At 46.6% G+C, this 17,126-nt stretch overlaps 1 protein-coding gene across 1 annotated transcript in view; it reads left to right on the top strand.

Moving 5' to 3' along the window:
• The window catches only part of ZDHHC8 (zinc finger, DHHC-type containing 8), a 179,980-nt gene continuing 162,854 nt past the window's right edge, over positions 1–17,126 (top strand). The window contains exon 1 of the mRNA XM_015423782.1: positions 1–167. Coding sequence (XP_015279268.1) covers positions 64–167 — 104 coding nt within the window. The 5' untranslated portion in view covers positions 1–63. The remainder of the gene's footprint in view (positions 168–17,126) is intronic.

Here is a 17,126-nt window from a genome sequence, read left to right as displayed (position 1 = left end):
GCTAGTCGGGGGCCTGGCCGGACTCTTCGGGGGACTCTTATCTAGTGATGTGTAACCCACAGGATGCCCAACAGCATTGGAAAAAGGTTTAAACCCACGAAATACATCCCGGTCTCCACCGCCGCTGCCTTGCTGGTCGGATCCACCACTTTGTTCTTCGTCTTCACGTGAGTCGGAGGGACAAGCCGTGTGTGGACCGGGGGGTTGCCATGCAGCTGGCTGAGATGGGTCCGGGAGGCCCTTTTCTGGAAGGAGGGGGGTTTGGGGTGGGGGGGCGCTCCAAGCTTCCTCTTCTTGGGGTGTCAGACTTTGCAGAGCTGGATGCTGAGAGATGCTCTGCGCGTTGGTGTGTGTGTGTGGTGGGTTTTTTTTGCTTTTTTTCCTTCCTCCTCCTCCTCTCCTTGCACGTTGATGTGCACCACCATTTCGTGGCAAAATCCGACTTGGGCAGCGGCTCGCGGTGCCCAATGGAAAGCCCTTCTTCCTTCTCCTGACTCAACCCTCCCCCCCCCCTCCCCAAGCTGTTTCTGTGCGCAAAAAAGGAAAAAAAAAACCCGAGGAGGGAGGTGTTGGTGTCTCTGTTTGAGTGAGCCATATGCTGGGCGATGCAAAAGGGGTTTGGTGCAGAGAAGCCCCGGAATCGGGGTGGGGGACTGGGCCGGATTTTGCCTCTGCTGCTGGGGGGACCGCAAGAGAGAGGATTGGCCTCCCCTCCCCTCCCCAGGAAATGGAGGGATGGTTTGTTAAAAGACTGAAGGAAATCCTTTCCCAGACATGGGCAGAATCATTTGGCTGGATTGGTGTTGGGAAATTCCACCACACCTTGCTCTTTCGAGCAATGTTTTTTGTTGGGGGGGGGGGGAGCCTTCCATTGCCTAGAAGCTGAAATGGCCCCCTAAAGGACTTCCCTTGGCAGCCCCAGGGTGGTTGCATTGGTCTGAGGTTCGCCTAACCTTCTCCGTTGTCTGGTTTTGATCCTCTTTCTGCCGACTTGACTGGCAAGTTTGTTTTGAGCCAATTAAGACGAACCCATCCTGCACGCTGGGGTGGGTGGCAAAGGAGATCTCTCCATGCAGAATAACTCATCCGAATCTCAGTCTTTCCAACAGCCTCTTGCTTAATGGCTCTTGAAAGTCTCCTAATGAATGCTTAAAAGTGTGTGTAGAGATGGCAATGCTTTGCGGTGGACATTCAGGGGAAAAAAGGTTGAAATCTGTGCTTGTTATTCCTTTGCCTCGTTTTCGAAAGGTGAGCTCAGGGGTGTTGCCAGCAGTACCTAGGTGTGTGCCTTATAAAATACCCCACTGGCTTGTCTTGGCTGCAAATAAATGTACGTGTGTTAGTTCCCAGTGTGCATTAAAGGTCCTTGGAGTAATCTTTCCTTAATGCTAAGATGGGATGTTGGCTCAGGAGACGCTGGTTGCATTGTCTGGTATAGTGAAATGTCCTTGGTTCACAGTGGACGATGATTGTTTTGTAAAAACTGCTCTTGAATAACTCAGCCTGTGCTTTGGTGCATGAGACATGGTGAATGCTGTCACTGAAAGAACTGGTCTCTCTCTCTCCCCCCCCCCCCATTCCCGGTGCTGCATCTTCTGTCTATTTATTGGAGACATAGACGTGCCCAGCTTGAACAGGGCACCAAGAAAAGCTGACTTATTTGGCAGTTTGAGTTCTGATGTTCCAGGGCAAGATGCTTAGATCTGTTCCACCCTGTGAGAGCCAGGAACATTGATAACAGAGGCCTCTGAGCTGAGCAGATATTGGTTCTCCCAGGGAAGGTGGCTGTGAAAGGGAATAGCATAAATTCATGGAAAATAGGTTCGTCAGTGGTTAGGAGCCATGATGGATAAGTGGAACCTCCATGTTCAGAGACAGTGTACCTCACACTACCAGTTTTAGGGGCAACAAGAGGGACAAGCTTATAGACATCCCAGGGCATCTGATTGGCCACAAGACATTGGGGTCTGCTCTTGCATCCTTATGAGACACAGGGAAGAGGATTGATACTTACATTTACATATTTACATATTTAAGCATGTGCTTATAAGGGAGTTGTCTGCTCGAAGAACGTTCAGGATGTTAGGCACAGGGAAATCTGAGGTTTGGTCTTTGTTGGTCATCATACATTGACCACTGTATATTAACTGCATTTTCCAGTTATGTACTTTATGGCGACTTTGCAGCAGTTTTGCAGCAGTGTAATTCAGCTAGAGACGCACTGCTTATAGGCAGTGGCTGTTTTCATCTGTAGCACATGGGAGAAGCTAGGCCAAAGAACAAGACCAGGAGTAAGATAAGGTTTCGTTCTTGATTGTACCACTGTGAGTTTTGTCTTGGTTCTCTAAGGCAGATATTTCTAAATAATCGTGGGGTTATCTCACCTTGTGCCTGCTGTTCCCACAACATGATAGCGCCGGTGCCCTGGGAGAAATGTTTGGATTGGCCAGGAAGTGAAGATCTGGTTGTTTTAGCTGATTCTTACGCTTGTCTTGGGTGGAGATGGATGGAAGTTTCATGTAAACTGGAAATATCAATTGTTTGCGCTGTGATTTTTTTAATATAATTTTTATGAGTGTTTTTTTTTGCTTATAAGGATTGTTGCACAGTGCTGTCGAGTACTCTGATAGGGTTGCACAAGGTATTAATAAATAGTAGCAATAACAATAAACTCTAAAGGATCTCAGGAGCCAAGGCTGGGAAAGACCATTGAGAACTGACTGTTGCCAGGCTAGTCAATTTAAGGCAGCTGTTTATTTGAATACACAGGGCAAGGAAGACTTGGTTGTGTGCAATGCTCCCTTTAAGCTGTGGAGTCCTGTGAGCAAAAATTCTACTCTGTGAGCTACTGGCATTAAAGTTGTGAGCGAGCAATTTGGCTACTGTATCAATCAGTTTGCGCTGGAGCCCTCCTTCCTGAGCGAAGACACAAATGTGTGAGCTGGAGGCTAAAAAACTGTGAGTTAGCTCACACTGACTCCGCTTAGAGGAAACACTGGTTGTGTGAATGAGCCCCTATGGCGCCAAGATTAAGGAATAATGAACATGACTCACTGAGTGTATATATGGGTAATATTTTGAATTGGTGCCTCCCCTCCCTGTTTTGTTTTTGGGAGCCATTGATGTGGAGGAATATACATGGAGTCCACAACACTGTTCGACACATCTCTGAAAACTGGTGGAGATGCTACACAATAAACAATTGCATTTTTATCCTACCCTTCCTTCAAGGAATTTAGAGTTCTTCCTTTGACCGTTTCGTGCTCCCAACAACCTTGTGATAGGTAGGTAAGGATCAGAAAAGACAGTGACTGGCACAGGGGCAAGGCTCCCTCTAAGCTGTGGAGTCTTGGTGAGCAAAAATTGTACTTTGTGAGCTATTGGCATTAAAGTTGTGAGTGAGTGATTTGGCTACTGCATAAATTAGTTTGCTCTGGAGCCCATCCTTCCTTCTAAGCGAAGACAAACGTGTGAGGCGGAAGCTAAAAAACTGTGAGCTAGCTGAGCCTAGCTCACACTAACTCAGCTTAGAGGGAACACTGGCACAGGGTCATCTAGTAAATTTCATGGCAGAGTAGGAATTTGAACCCAGATATCCCTGAGCCTAGTCCAGAGCCCACATCTCAAGCTTCCTGGTCCAGGAAAAAATGTCTGGTACTTGATGGCTGTGGGAATGAGCCCCAGAGCAGATAAATATAATTGACGGTTGTGGGAATGAGCCCGAGAACAGATAAATATGATATTTAAAAGCACATTTTCTTCCCCTTCCTCTAAGAACTCTGAAACAGTGCCAGGGCATTTCTAAACATGGAGAGAGGCTTTACATCTTGAAGTTCAGTGAAATATAATATTCTTTCCTATTGTAAAATGTACCATTATTATTAATTTGTACCAAGAATGAGCCGTGTTGATCTTTCTGCTGTGACGGAAGAAGACTTTTGTTTTTAAAATAACAATCTTGCATTTTCAGAAGTACAATCAATCTAGCATTCCGGCACGCCTGACAGTTAGAATGCTTTCTCCCCTTCTCTTAAGTCATAGCTTACTTCAAAACGTTAACTGTTTGGCGCAAACAGCCGTGCCTTTGTAGCTGGCTGAAGGGGAGTTCTGGATCACACTACTATTCTATGGGTAAACAACTTTTAATCATAAAAGAGCCAAAGTATGTCCAAATTCAGAACGAGATTGACCGCCCCCAAAAGTCCATTTGCCCAGCGGAAACTGTATAATTTGACATTACAGATAATTGACATGTTGACTAATAATCCTTAAAATTCTGTAGCACTAATGAGTCCTTTGTTAGAAAGGAGCACACAGGAGGTCTCTCAATAAGTAATAAATAGACAAGGGAACACGTTGCGCAGTTGTTTCAATGCACTGGCATAAATTGGCAGATGATTTGCCACTTGGATTACCGGCAACTGTTCACCTCTCTCATTTCCCTTTTCTGTAAAGCACCTCTAAGATACCATTTAGTCCCACCAAAATCTTTGCCTGCGTTTCCCATACCTTAATGGTTATTCTAGCATCCCACCTGCCCATCCAGAATTCCTTAACGTAAAGGTTTTGTTTTCTTGTTTTCAAGAACTATTTTTGATTCTGTACTGAGCCGTAGTTGGCTCCAGGGCGATGGGCTGTTGACCTCTGTACTATACCCAAACTCTCTCTGTGTGTTTTTGCCTGTGTAGTGCTAAAATAATGCAGACTATCGACTCTGTTTGCCTCTCGTCTTGAAATCTCCTGGAAGAGTCCAGGGGTGGATCTACTACAAAACTAATGAAGCTGAAGCTTCAGGGCCCCTAATCCTGGAGCAAGTTTTTTTACGCTAGTTTGGTGTAGTGGCTGAGTGCGCGGACTCTAGAGAGCCAGTTTGGTGCAGTGGTTAAGCGCGTGGACTCTGATCTGGGAGAACCGGGTTTGTTTCCCCACTCCTCCACTTGCAGCTGCTGGATGACTTTGGGCAAGCCATAGCTCTATTAGAGCTGTCCTTGAAAAGAGCAGTTTCTGTCAGAGCTCTCTCAGCCCCACCTACCTCACAGGGTGTCTGTTGTGGGGAGGGGAAGGGAAAGGAGTTTGTAAGCCGCTCTGAGACGCCAAGTGAAGGGCGGGGTATAAATCCAATCTCCTCCTCCTCTTCTTCAAAATTGATGGAGTTTTTTTCCCAAGTGTTTGTTATTAAAATAAGCTTATTTTAGTGACAGGATCATAAGCCAATGGGTAGAAGTACTTAATATTGACCTTAGAATATGCTCTAATACCCGTTTCATGTGGCCTCAAAATGTCCCTGTGGTTGGCCGGATTTCAAATTTTTCTCGGGGCTTGTAGCACCCGAACCCCGGCTGTGTAGGCTCATGAAGCTTGCTGGAGTCTGTTCATAGCCTGCATTTTGGCAGCTGGATCCTTGAATCCCTGGTTGGTGCACAGCTTAGTAGTTCTACAGCTCAGCCCTTAGCAAATCAGAACCATAAAAAGACACCTGAATTTTCAATTCAAGCTCTTTGGACCTTGTTGGATGTTTCCCTATTGTTGTTGGTTGAGAAGTTCAAGCTTCAGGGTCCCAAACAGGGTCATCGTAAGTTGGCTATGACTTGATAGCACTTTCTACTACCACCAGGGGGAAAAGATAGGGAGCCATTTTTTCTCAACTGGGGCAAAAAGTAAAAAACAAAAAGTCTCAAGTGTCACAACCTGGATCTATATTGGGCTCCTCCGCAAGACTGTTTTTTTTAAGGCCAAATGACATTTCTAGAGTTCCAATCAAAGAACTGCAGCATAGAGTGTCGTTTGCAGCCTCATTCTCCCTCCCTCCATTTTATCCTCATAGCAACCACCTTGTTAGGTAGGTTTGGCTGAGAGGGTGTGATTGGACCCAGGGCAGAGTAGGGATTTGAACCTGGAGGCTCCCAGAGCCTAATGCAACCACTGTGTTATGCTGGGTGGTTGGTTATTTTTCAAAGAGGGAAAGGCTAACCCCCCCATCTAGGGATGCCAGCCTCCAGGTGGGACCTGGGGATCCCCCAGAATTACACCTCATCTCCAGACTACGGAGATCAGTTCTCCTGGAGAAAATGGATGCTTTGCAGGGGTGGCCAAACTTGCTTAACGTAACATCAGATGTTTGGGAGCTTCAAGACATGAACAAATATACATTTTTACTGGGAAATATGCAGATTTGCTTTTTATTAACATTAAATGAAATTGCCAATAATAATAAAAGCAGTAAAAGCAAATATTGATAATGATATTTATTTGTCCAATGATATATTTATTTATATTTATTTTTCACATTTATACCCCGCCCTCCCCGATGGACTCAGGGCGGCTTACAGAGGCAAGGCAGAACCTTGCCATAATAAAACATCATATGCATAATAATATAAAACATATAATACATCTTAAAATATCCTCAATTAAAACATGGTGCTCAATACTTCCATCAGTCCAAAGATGGCAGATTGTAGGTCCGAAGTTCCAAGTAGTACTTCCCACGGCTTAGGGCTTCTTCAATATTCAGATGTTTCCTCAGGGCGGTGGTGGTATAGTAGGGGCAGTGGCTCCTACTCAAAGGCCTGGCAGAAGAGCTCTGTCTTGCAGGCCCTGCGGAACTGCATAAGGTCCCGCAGGGCCCGGATCTCCCCTGGGAGCTCATTCCACCAGGTAGGAGCCGCCACCGAAAAAGCCCTGGCCCTAGTAGCAGTTAATTTGATGTCCTTGGGGCCCGGAATAGTTAACAAATTTTGGGGCCCCGACCGTAGTGCTCTTGGGGGAACATATGGGGAAAGGCTTTGTTTGCTAATGATATTTAGTTTCCCCAGCCGCCCTGCCGGGAGCCGCACAATATGTGTGAAAGAGCCACATGCAGTTCCCGAGCCACAGTTTGGCCACCTCTGCTTGGAGGGTGAGCTCTATGGCATTGTACCCCACTGAGGTCCCTGTCCTCCCCAGGCACCATCCCCAAATCTCCAGGAGTTTCTGAACCTGAATCTGGCAGCCCTGCACACAACTCTTAAGCACTGCAATCCGGATCTCTATTGGGCCCTCCTAACAACTATTCTTTAGGGCCAAATTATACATTGAATGTTCCTGTCTCCGAACTGCAGCACCACCTGCAGTTTGGGCTTCAGCTTGGTAATTTGTAGGTCAATTCATCGGTGTGCTTGTTCCTCCGTGTGCTTAAATCCTGTTAATTACTTTATTAAACAAAATTGTTCAAGGGACCGGTCTTTTCGCTGTGAAAACGGCTGACTAAAGATGGTCAAACCTTACATAAAACATGCTATTTATTTCTCTCGGCCGCACTGAACGGGCCATCTCTAGGCAACCTGCTGTATTCTATTTATCCAGTAGACCTCAGAGCTGCGCACGCTGTGTATGCACATTACCTTTGAATTAAAGCCTGCAGACGTAGAAGGGGCTTGCCACATGTGAGTGCTTTATCCGATCAGACGGCGTGACAAGGAGAGTTAACAATCTCTGTCTGAAACTTTGCAGTTTTAAGACTCGGGTCTAAAGAACTTCATGACTACTTCCACACATTGGAGGGAAGCTTTGGACTTGTGTTTGTATTTTATATAGAAGTATTTATGCCCTGACCTGGATAGCCTAGGCTAGCCAGATCGCATCAGATCTCGGTAGCTAAACAGGGTCGGTCCTGGCTAGTATTTGGATGGGAGATCTCCAAGGAATACCAAGGCTGTGATGCAGAGGCAGGCAATGGCAAACCACCTCTGATATGTTTCTTGCCTTAAAAACAAGTCTAGCTCGCCACCTAGTGGTGCATAACACTAAAGAGCTAGGACTTGTGGCTGCCAGACAATCTTAGGATCTCCTGGCTATACTACACACACTGCCATATGACAATGATTTTATTTATAGATATTTATATCTCATTTTCCCCCCCAGTGGAGACCCAAAACGGCTTATAACATTGATCTCCCATTTTCTATTTTTATCTTCACAACAACAACAACCCTGTGAGGTTAGGCTGGGAGCATGATTAGGTCATCAAGTTAGCTTCCATGGTAGAATGGGGACTTGAACCTAGATCTCCCAGATTTTAAATAGCTAACTTTTATGGTTTACAGATTAGACTGTAATTTTTTAAATAATAGTCCCCTTTCCCCCTAATGGCAGCAATTCAAGGCTCATTTAAGGCATTCTGTCACCTCAAGTGAGTTCAGGAAGCACAGGCTGGGGAGGGGACGGGCGCTGCTTCCCTCCTCTGCCCACGCTGTTGGCAGCCAGGAGAAAGGTCAATGGAGCCCACTGTGGCATGCCTTCCTCTGTGGTGATGGAAATACAGCTCAGGGAGACCACGGCAGGCTGGTACCCTGGGCCCGGCTGCAGAAGTTTGCCTCGGACCTGGGTAGAGTGGCAGATCTGAGAGGCTGCAACGGTATGTGTGAGCTGGAGGCTAAAAAACTGTGAACTAGCTCACACGAACTCATTTTAGAGGGAACACTGGTTGTAATCCCAGGAGATCTCCAGCCACCACCGGGAGGTTGGCAGCCCTAGTGTGTAACGATGCGAAGCCATCCGTGTAAAGCAGAGAATGTGGTTGGTGGAGAACGGGCCAAGCCCTCCTTCCAGTGTGATCACCCCTTTGAATGCAGCCTAGTCTTTAAAAAGGACCTTTTTGGGGTAATCCCTTTGAATTTTTCCATTTGCTTTCATTGAAAAGCTTCCTTTACCATTCTGCTCGGTTTTGTTTTCTTCGTTTCCCCAGTTTGCTGGATTTGACCAATTGCGTTTTTTAAGATGTGTCTCTGTACAAATTAGCCTCGAGATACAGCAATACGTCCCTTCATTACTCACGATAGAGCAGCATAGTGTGACCAGGCTTTGTTTTTGATTGTTGCATATAATCTTAGCCAGCGGCGGGGGGGGGGGGGGGGGGAGTGTGTGGAGGGGCCATGGCTCAGTGGCAAGAGCAGATGCTTTGTGCGCAAAAGGCCCCAGGTTCAGTCTCTGGCTTTTTCCAGTTAAAGGATCTCAGTTAGTGTTGTTAGTCCGCAGCTGACACTCTCTGGAAGGAAATCGGGGGCGGGGGGGGGGAGGCAATATTGCGCCTGTGCTGTTGTGTCACTTTCAGTAAAAACCAAAAGTGACACGGCCGATGCTCTATGGTTTCACCGTAGACTTTTGTGCAAAATACTACAGACCATCTGCTGTGTTCAGTGGAAGTGATGTAAGCATGTCAGCATCTCCCCCCCACCCCCACCCCCACATTTCTCTGGTGCAAAGAGACGTGAGGCCTGGCATCTCTGTCTCAGATCCCCAATGTTTGGAGAGGCTTTTCTTTCCCTAAGGGCCTGCAGAGCCGCAAGTAATCAGAGTAGACAGAAAATGAACCAATGGCTGTCTCGTGCAAGGTTCCCAACCTCCAGGTCGGGCCTGGAGTTCTCCTGGAATTACAGCTTGCCTCCAGATTGCAGTGACCACCTCTCTTGGGGGAAATGACAGCTTTGGAGGATGGATTCCAGGGCATTACCTCCCTATTGACCCCCCTCCCCTTCCCAGGCTCTGCTTTCCCGTGACCCCCGCTCCCAAATCTTTTGGAATTTCCCGAGCCAGAGTTGTCGGTCTTATGTGTAAACACGCAAAACATATGAGCAATATGTTTCTGTAAGAGGTCTGGCAGTTACCTGGGAAGTGCTGAAGACTTAGGCCACTAATGTTCTTAAAAGCCTTACTGTTGTACTCTCTCAAATGGATTGCTTCTTGAGTGGAATGCCGGGCGATGGTCTCATGCAGTCCGCTGGAAGACTAGGGTTTAATTAAAGCTGGTTGTTCAAACATAGCGCAGAAGTCACTTCATGTTAAAGACTACATGACGTTGAGAGGGGAAGATAATCTCGGCACAGAGCCATCGAGGAACTTTCTTGGAAACCTTAAGCATCCATTTGAGGAGTCTTGGTGAGTGTCGTAGAATCAGTGTAATCTTGTTCTGTTTTGGAGCGAAATGACATATCAGGGAAATCTGATTCCAGCCCCCCAAGTCCATGTATTCCTTTGGGGAGTAGCTGCAGTTAGGAAAACAGAAGGGCCAATTATTTTCTGGTAGAAAGCCCTTCTGGGACGTTAGGCAGCATGGTGTAGCCCAAGTTCATCAGGTCTCGGAAGCGAAGCGAAGCCAGTACTTGGGTGGGAGCAAAAAGAGCGGAAAGGAAGGAAGAGGCAGAACGGGCAGTGTTCCCTCTAAGCTGAGTTAGTGTGAGCTAAGCTCACAGTTTTTTAGCCTCCAGCTCACAGATTTTTGTCTTAGCTCAGGATCGATGGCTCCCAGAGCAAACTAACTTATGCAGGAGCCAAATCGCTGGCTCGCAACTTTAATGCCAGTAGCTCACAAAGTAGAATTTTTGCTCACAAGACTCCACAGCTTGGAGGGAGCATTGTCTGTCAGCATCCAAATGTGTCACGGGCAGAGGTCATTTAGGGGGGGATCGCGGGGGAACGCAGTTCCCCCGGGAGAGGTGTGGGGGGGCGAGGCACATGACGAAGCCCCGCCCCCTGCTTCCAGCCGCTCCGCTTCTGGCCCTCATTCAGCCAGGAGGAGGCAGGAGAAGAGGGAGGGTAAGTTGCTTCCTCCCCGCCTCTCCCCACCCCTTCCTGCCTGGAGCCAGGGAGGGCCTTGGCGGGGATTCCTCGCACTCCCGCCGGCCTTGCAGGTCCACCGCCGGGCCCCTGATGTCAGGGTGTGTGGCATATGCTAATGAGTTATGCTAATGAGTTCCCCTAGCTCTTTTTCTACGAAACGACCCCTGGTCACGGGACTGTGCAGAACCCAGTCCTTACTGTTTTGAAGACTTCTCTCTCTCAACTAGCAGCTCAACAGTCTCTTTGGTGTGTGTTAACACCAGTTCATTTTCCAACAGATTAGGTGAGTTTGCTCCTTGACCCCTTGGTGAGCATTCTGAGAAGGACAGTATGAATAGGCCCTGTGTATTTAGGTCAGCCTGAGAGGCCTTTCTCTGAATCTTATTGCCTTCAGAAGTGTGGTGTGTACACGCGGCAGGGCATCCTCAGTGGTGGCACCCTGATGTTAGCATTTGCTTCCTTAGGATGTACATCTGGCCCCTTGCTTTCAGGATTCTGGAAGACTGGTTAGAAGCCACCTTTTTTACTGGGCATGTGCACTGGGCTGATTTTATTCTGATTTTTTTTTTAGCATCTTTTTATTGGATTTTCACAATAATGCACAAATCAATAGTAGTTTACCATTATTCATACCATCCCATTAACACCTTATACAACAAATATACTATACTAAACAGCAGCAACACCAACAATTATCATTACACACTTTTTTCCCCTTCATCTCATTCACCCAATAGCCAACTCTCAAGTAGTAATTACATACATCCATTAATAATCACTTTAAATCTATAATCTGTTATTAAACCGACCGTCTCTCCTTATCAACCTTACTCTCTCAACAGACAATACTAAAGAGTTTTCTATATGTTACAGCATTTCTATAATTTTTAACTTTTTATCTTATTGTAATTATTTTATTCTGATTTCTGATAGTGGGTTCTGGTTGTGTGAGCGTTTTAATTTTTAATTTTTTGTAGTTTGTTACTATTTTGTACCTTACGGTACTTATTAGATCTTTCTCTTTTTAAAACTTTTTCTACCATCCGTTGCCTCAATCGCATTGCTGAAAAGGGGGGTATGAAAACGGTAAAATAAAGAAATGCTCAAATGTCTGCAGTGGCATCTGTGTATGCATGAGCGCACACACCTGCCCTGTATATTCAGACAGAGGTTTCCTCTTCCAAAAGGTGGCAAGTTCATTAGTCCTGCAAAGGTGTGTTGACTCATAGACAGAACAGAAACCTTTTCCTTGACACAGCCTGCAATCAAAAAGAAGCCTTGGATTTAGACCCGGTGATTTGTTGGGCTGTTAGATGTACAGAGACCGGCACACTCTGGGTCTGGTCCATTTGCTTTGGCTCTGATCAACCACACACAAATGATGAGCAAGTATTAGCGGAAGAAAAAAGGACAAGAAAAGGATGCGGGTGTTTGAGGCAACAGAGAAACGCATTTGCTGTTTGGTTTTTGGAGCCGTCTCCGCAATGAATGACCAGAGCAAGTGGTTTCAGCCTGGTGACTTTTAGCACAGGGCGCTGCTCTTGACAGGTTATGCGTCCAAGGCTTGGGGTATGTTTATTAAAATTACACAGTAGGGAGTTGCCGGGCTGAATATAGATCTTCAGATGACTTTCTAGGATGGCCATTTGATTAAAAAACATCAGCCAGCCATCCTGCAATTGCACTGTGTGCAATTCTGGTCACCACACCTTAAAAAGGATATTATAGCTTTGGAAAAAGTGCAGAAAAGAGCAACTCGAATGATAAAAGGGTTGGAACACTTTCCCTATGAGGAACGGTTAAGGCGCTTAGGGCTCTTTAGCTTGGAGAAACGACGACTGAGGGGTGACATGATTGAGGTTTATAAGATTATGCATGGGAAAGAGCAGGTAGAGAAAGAGGTACTTTTCTCCCTTTCTCACAATACAAGAACCCGTGGGCACTCCATGAAATTGCTGAGCGGTCGGGTTAGAACGGATAAAAGGAAGTACTTCTTCACCCAAAGAGTGATTAACACTTGGAATTCACTGCCACAGGAAGTGGTGGCAGCTACAAGCATGGACGGCTTCAAAAGGGAATTAGATAAGCATATGGAGCAGAGGTCCATCAGTGGCTATTAGCCACAAGGTATAGATAGGGACTCTGGGGCAAGTGATGCTCTGTCATCTTGGTGCTTGGGGGGGGTCAACAGTGGGAGGGCTTCTAATGTCCTGGCCCCACTGGTGGACCTCCTGATGGCACTGGTATTTCTGGCCACTGTGGGATACAGAGTGTTGGACTGGATGGGCCTTTGGCCTGATCCAACATTGGCATCTCTTATGTTCTTATGTTCTTATGTTCTTATGCAGTTAGTGTGAGCGGGGATCACCCACCATCACAACGACCAATATTGTCTCCAAGCTCTTTTCTATGCATTTGTTCAGCAGTTGCGGAATCTGACACAAAACTGGTGTTCTGGGGAATGCCAGCATTCTTTTAGGTCCAAAAAATCAAGTTTTCAGAGTTTGTGGTTGCTATAGCTTGGCGATCTGGAGGCAATGTACGCTTGGAAACTTCGTTCTGAGCAGGGCCTTTGATACCTGGAGACCTTCCATGGTTCAACTGGGAGTAGGGCTCCCTGTGGCTCAGGGGCAGGGCATCTGCTTTTGATGCAGAAAGACTCCGGTTCAATCCCTGGTATCTCCAGTTGAAAGGAATCAGGTAGGAGGTGGTGTGAAAGATATGAGAGCAGCTGTGGGCCAGAGTAGAAAATAGAGATCTTGGCCCCGGTCACACAGAGAATTTGCCGCGCGAAAGGCACGAATGTCGGGCGGATTTTCGGGGCACGATCACACCGCAACATCTGGGAAGGCGTAGCGCACCCCTGGCTAACCCGTGGTGTCCCGCCGAAGATGCGGAGTTAAAAAGTACCAAGGAAAGTGCACTAGTATCCGGAAAATGCGCGGCACAGGTGGGCGTCTGATTGCGGGAGCGCTAGTATCCCGTGGCATCCGGCGCCCATCCACGTCCCGTCGTAAACCGGATGTTTTTCGTAAGCGCATGCGCACAGACACAAAACTTAAAGCAGTGCTGCTCCACGGAACTGCGTAAAACGCTTGTGTGATCGCGCCGCTTCTTTGCCATGCTGCAGCATCGCTGTGTGATTGCCAGCTAACAGCCTAAGCACGGAGACTCGGGGGACCGTGTGATCAGGCTACCGTGCTTTGTTTTGCTCCAGGGTGAACAGCCATGCCTCCCTCCTGGCATTATCTGGCCCGTGCGACCAGGGCCCTTGATGGTCTGTCTGAGTATAAGGCAGTTTTACGTGTTCACTGTCCTTGCTTGGCTGTACACCTCTGCTTAGTCTTGATGACTTTGTAGCCTGACCTGGATAGCCCAGTCTAGCCCAGTCTCGTCAGATCTCGGAAGCGAAGGAAGGTCAGCCCTGGATGCGGGACCACTAGGGAAGTCCAGGGCTGCTCCACGGAGGCAGGCAGTGGCAAACCATCTCTGTTCATCTCTTGACTTGAAAACCTTGTAGGGTTGCTGTTCGGCTGTGACTTGATGGCCATTGTTCCACCACCACCTATTTTGTGTGCTTCATAGGTTCCAAAATATTTTCCCTCTAGGATTCAAGTTAAATTACCCAAGGCCCTTTGGGGAACAGCTGCAGTTAGGAAACGGATATGAAAAAAAATATATTCTGAAGCTTCTTTTTTAGCTTTAATGTTTGTACTTTTTACAAAAAATGACGCAAACATGATCTGCTTTCATACAGACCTGCTTTGAGATGTGTTTGGATGCAGGTCAGACTAGGTCCACAGCAAGTGTGGAGAATGAGTTTAAGCCTTCCCAGGCTCAAAAGCCTTGGGTGGGGCACTGTTGGCCTTGTTGGTGAAACTTAATGTATGCTGATAGACAGGGCTTTTTTTGTAGAAAAAGCCCAGCAGGAACTCATTAGCATAACAGGCCACACCCAACAGCAGAAAGCCATTAGCATATTAGGCCACACCCCTGACAGCACAGCTCATTCGCATAATAGGCCACACCCCACATGTTACCAGAAGTGTGGTCATCCAACCACACCCACCTTTTGCTTCTTATTCTGTTTACTTTGTTGTCAAAACCCTGGGCTTTTTTTGTAGCAGGAACTTCTCTGCATGTTAGGCCACACACCCCTAATGTAGCTAATCCTAATGAGTGTCTGCTGTTAGGTGTGGACTATTATGCTAATGAGTTCCTGCTGGGCGTGGCCAACTCAGGAGCCAGCCGGAACTCCGTTCCTGTGCGTTCCTGCCCAAAAATAGCCCTGCATAGACATACCCAAGAAAAGTGTACTGTGTAGTTAAGGCCTCAGTGAAGATTTGCTCCCAGATCTCAGTCTGACACTCTGACCATTACAACCAGCTCACATACATGGATTGCAGTATGAGAGCTAACCCAGAACAGCTGAAGGTCAAAATCCTAATCCTGTACAGAAATTTGTCTTCTTTACAAAATGCTGCTGTGGTTTCCTAAAAAAATGACTCAGAGAGAACCAGAATGCTTCTAGTGAAGCATTCCCAGATAATTACATAGTCTTGATAATTCCATTGTACCATTGTTTCTTTTTTTAAAACAATATTTTTATTATTTTTAATAAAACATGTTATCAAAACCGTAGAGTCAGTTCGTTCCGAAACAGTGCATACTACGTATACCAATACAACATTATACAAGGTTTCTTAAAAGAATAACAGGTCTCGATAATACAGATTAACAGGAATTATATTTCTTTCTGATAAATATCCTATTACCGGAAACCATAGCATCTGAAATGATTTTTGGTAACTAAATTAATTGGTTAACCATCGAGTGAGATGTAATTTTTCCTAAAACAAAGTGGTCCCATATTTTCTTTTGCCACATTAACAGTGTAGGATACCATTGTTTCTTTCATAGAAAAATTCCTTGCATGATTTTGTTTCTTAGCCTCTCCACCACTACCAGATCCAACTGTACACAAATTTAGGTGCTGTGATTTTTTTTTTTGTGGGGGGGGTATCATGTTTATGTGACACTTTAGGGATGCGTCAAAGAGCAGAACGTCTCAGCGATCCTCATGTGTTAAACAGCACTGTCCAAAACGGAGTCACACCCTTCTAAGTCCATCGAAATCCACGTGTTTGGAAGGAGGGATAACTCTCCTTAGGATAGTTCTGGGGGTAGCCATGCGGGTGCAGGGTTGTCAACCTCCAGCTGGTGGCTGGAGATCTCCTGGGATGACAACTCATCTCAGTTCACCCGGAGAAAATGGCCGCTTTGGAAGGTGGACTCTATGGCACTAGACCCCATTGAGGTCCCTCCCCAAACCCTGCCCTTCTCAGGGTCCACCCCCCCCCAAATCTCCAGGTATTTCCCAGCCCAGAGTTGGCAACCCTGAGTAGCACTGTAGAGACCAACAAGACTGACTCTTGAAAGTGTACCCAGAAAATCTTGTTGGTCTGCTTAGGATGACGCCGAAAAACATTCTTGCATTTGAGTCCCGCTGTTGTGTAATGATAAATGCCTGGGTGGCATTTGAGTACTAATCATGTCCCCTCGTTTGTCAAAAATTGAGATGACTAAACTTAGGAAAGCTATTCCTGATTCTGGCTGCAGCTGCGCCTCACTTAATATGCTTGACCTGGGCTGCCAGCAAATTCTCTTCTCATTCTTCCTAACAAACTGAGTCTTAAGAATCTTTGGCAAACCGAAATAGCAGGCCGAACAGAGCGAAACGGTGCCTGCAATTAACTCCCTGTAAGTCGCCTTGACTCTCTGCGTCCTTGTATCACAGTCAAAGAGATCTTCTATGGAATGCTGAACTATGCAGGTCAAAATATACCGGGCATCCCCCCACACACACACTTATAAATAGAAGTCATTTATTTGAAAGTATTCAAATTGACTGGAAGGTTTTCCTTGACTGCTAGAAAAGGAAGTCTAGGAGAGTCTTGTTTGAACCTTTGTTGGCTTTCTCCCAGGGCTGATGGATACGAATACTATTTAGCATTTAGATAGGGTTTTTGAGTGTGCCGAGCACTTCAATTGCAGTCTCTCATTGTCATCCTAACACCTGCCTCGTAAGGTAGGTCGTTTGTTATTGCCCCCCCCCCCGACTGAAGAAATAGTCAGACAACAAGGTTGGATGAAATAAGGCCACTTTATTAAAATATTAACTTAACGGCAAAGGGCAAACATGAAAACAGCGGCACGGCAAGGCCTGGTGTTGCTTTGACCCCCATCCTTAAACCGTATAAACGGCAAGACACCACAGCCCCGGGTTGGAGCCAACTGTAAGTCGCTTACAAACCCAGCCGAGCTAAGATTGGGATGTGCCTTCAGGAGCCCTCAAACACCACCGCACGGCCAGCGCTGAGTCTCCGTCGTGGCCATCCCCATAGGCAGTATGCAAGCCTCATCCCCGGCCGCACGGCTGCAGGGTTGATCCCGCAGACCCCTCTACCCCCCCCAGGGGTTATTAATTGGTGCTTACGAGCCGCTGAACTTTATTTAAACCTAATTCTGCC

This window comes from Gekko japonicus, unplaced genomic scaffold (genome assembly GCF_001447785.1).
Source record: "Gekko japonicus isolate JY-2015 unplaced genomic scaffold, Gekko_japonicus_V1.1 scaffold137, whole genome shotgun sequence".
In the NCBI taxonomy this organism is placed as follows: Eukaryota; Metazoa; Chordata; class Lepidosauria; order Squamata; family Gekkonidae; genus Gekko; species Gekko japonicus.
The sequence above is the reverse complement of the archived record's forward strand: the minus strand, read 5'-3'. Positions and strand labels throughout refer to the sequence as shown.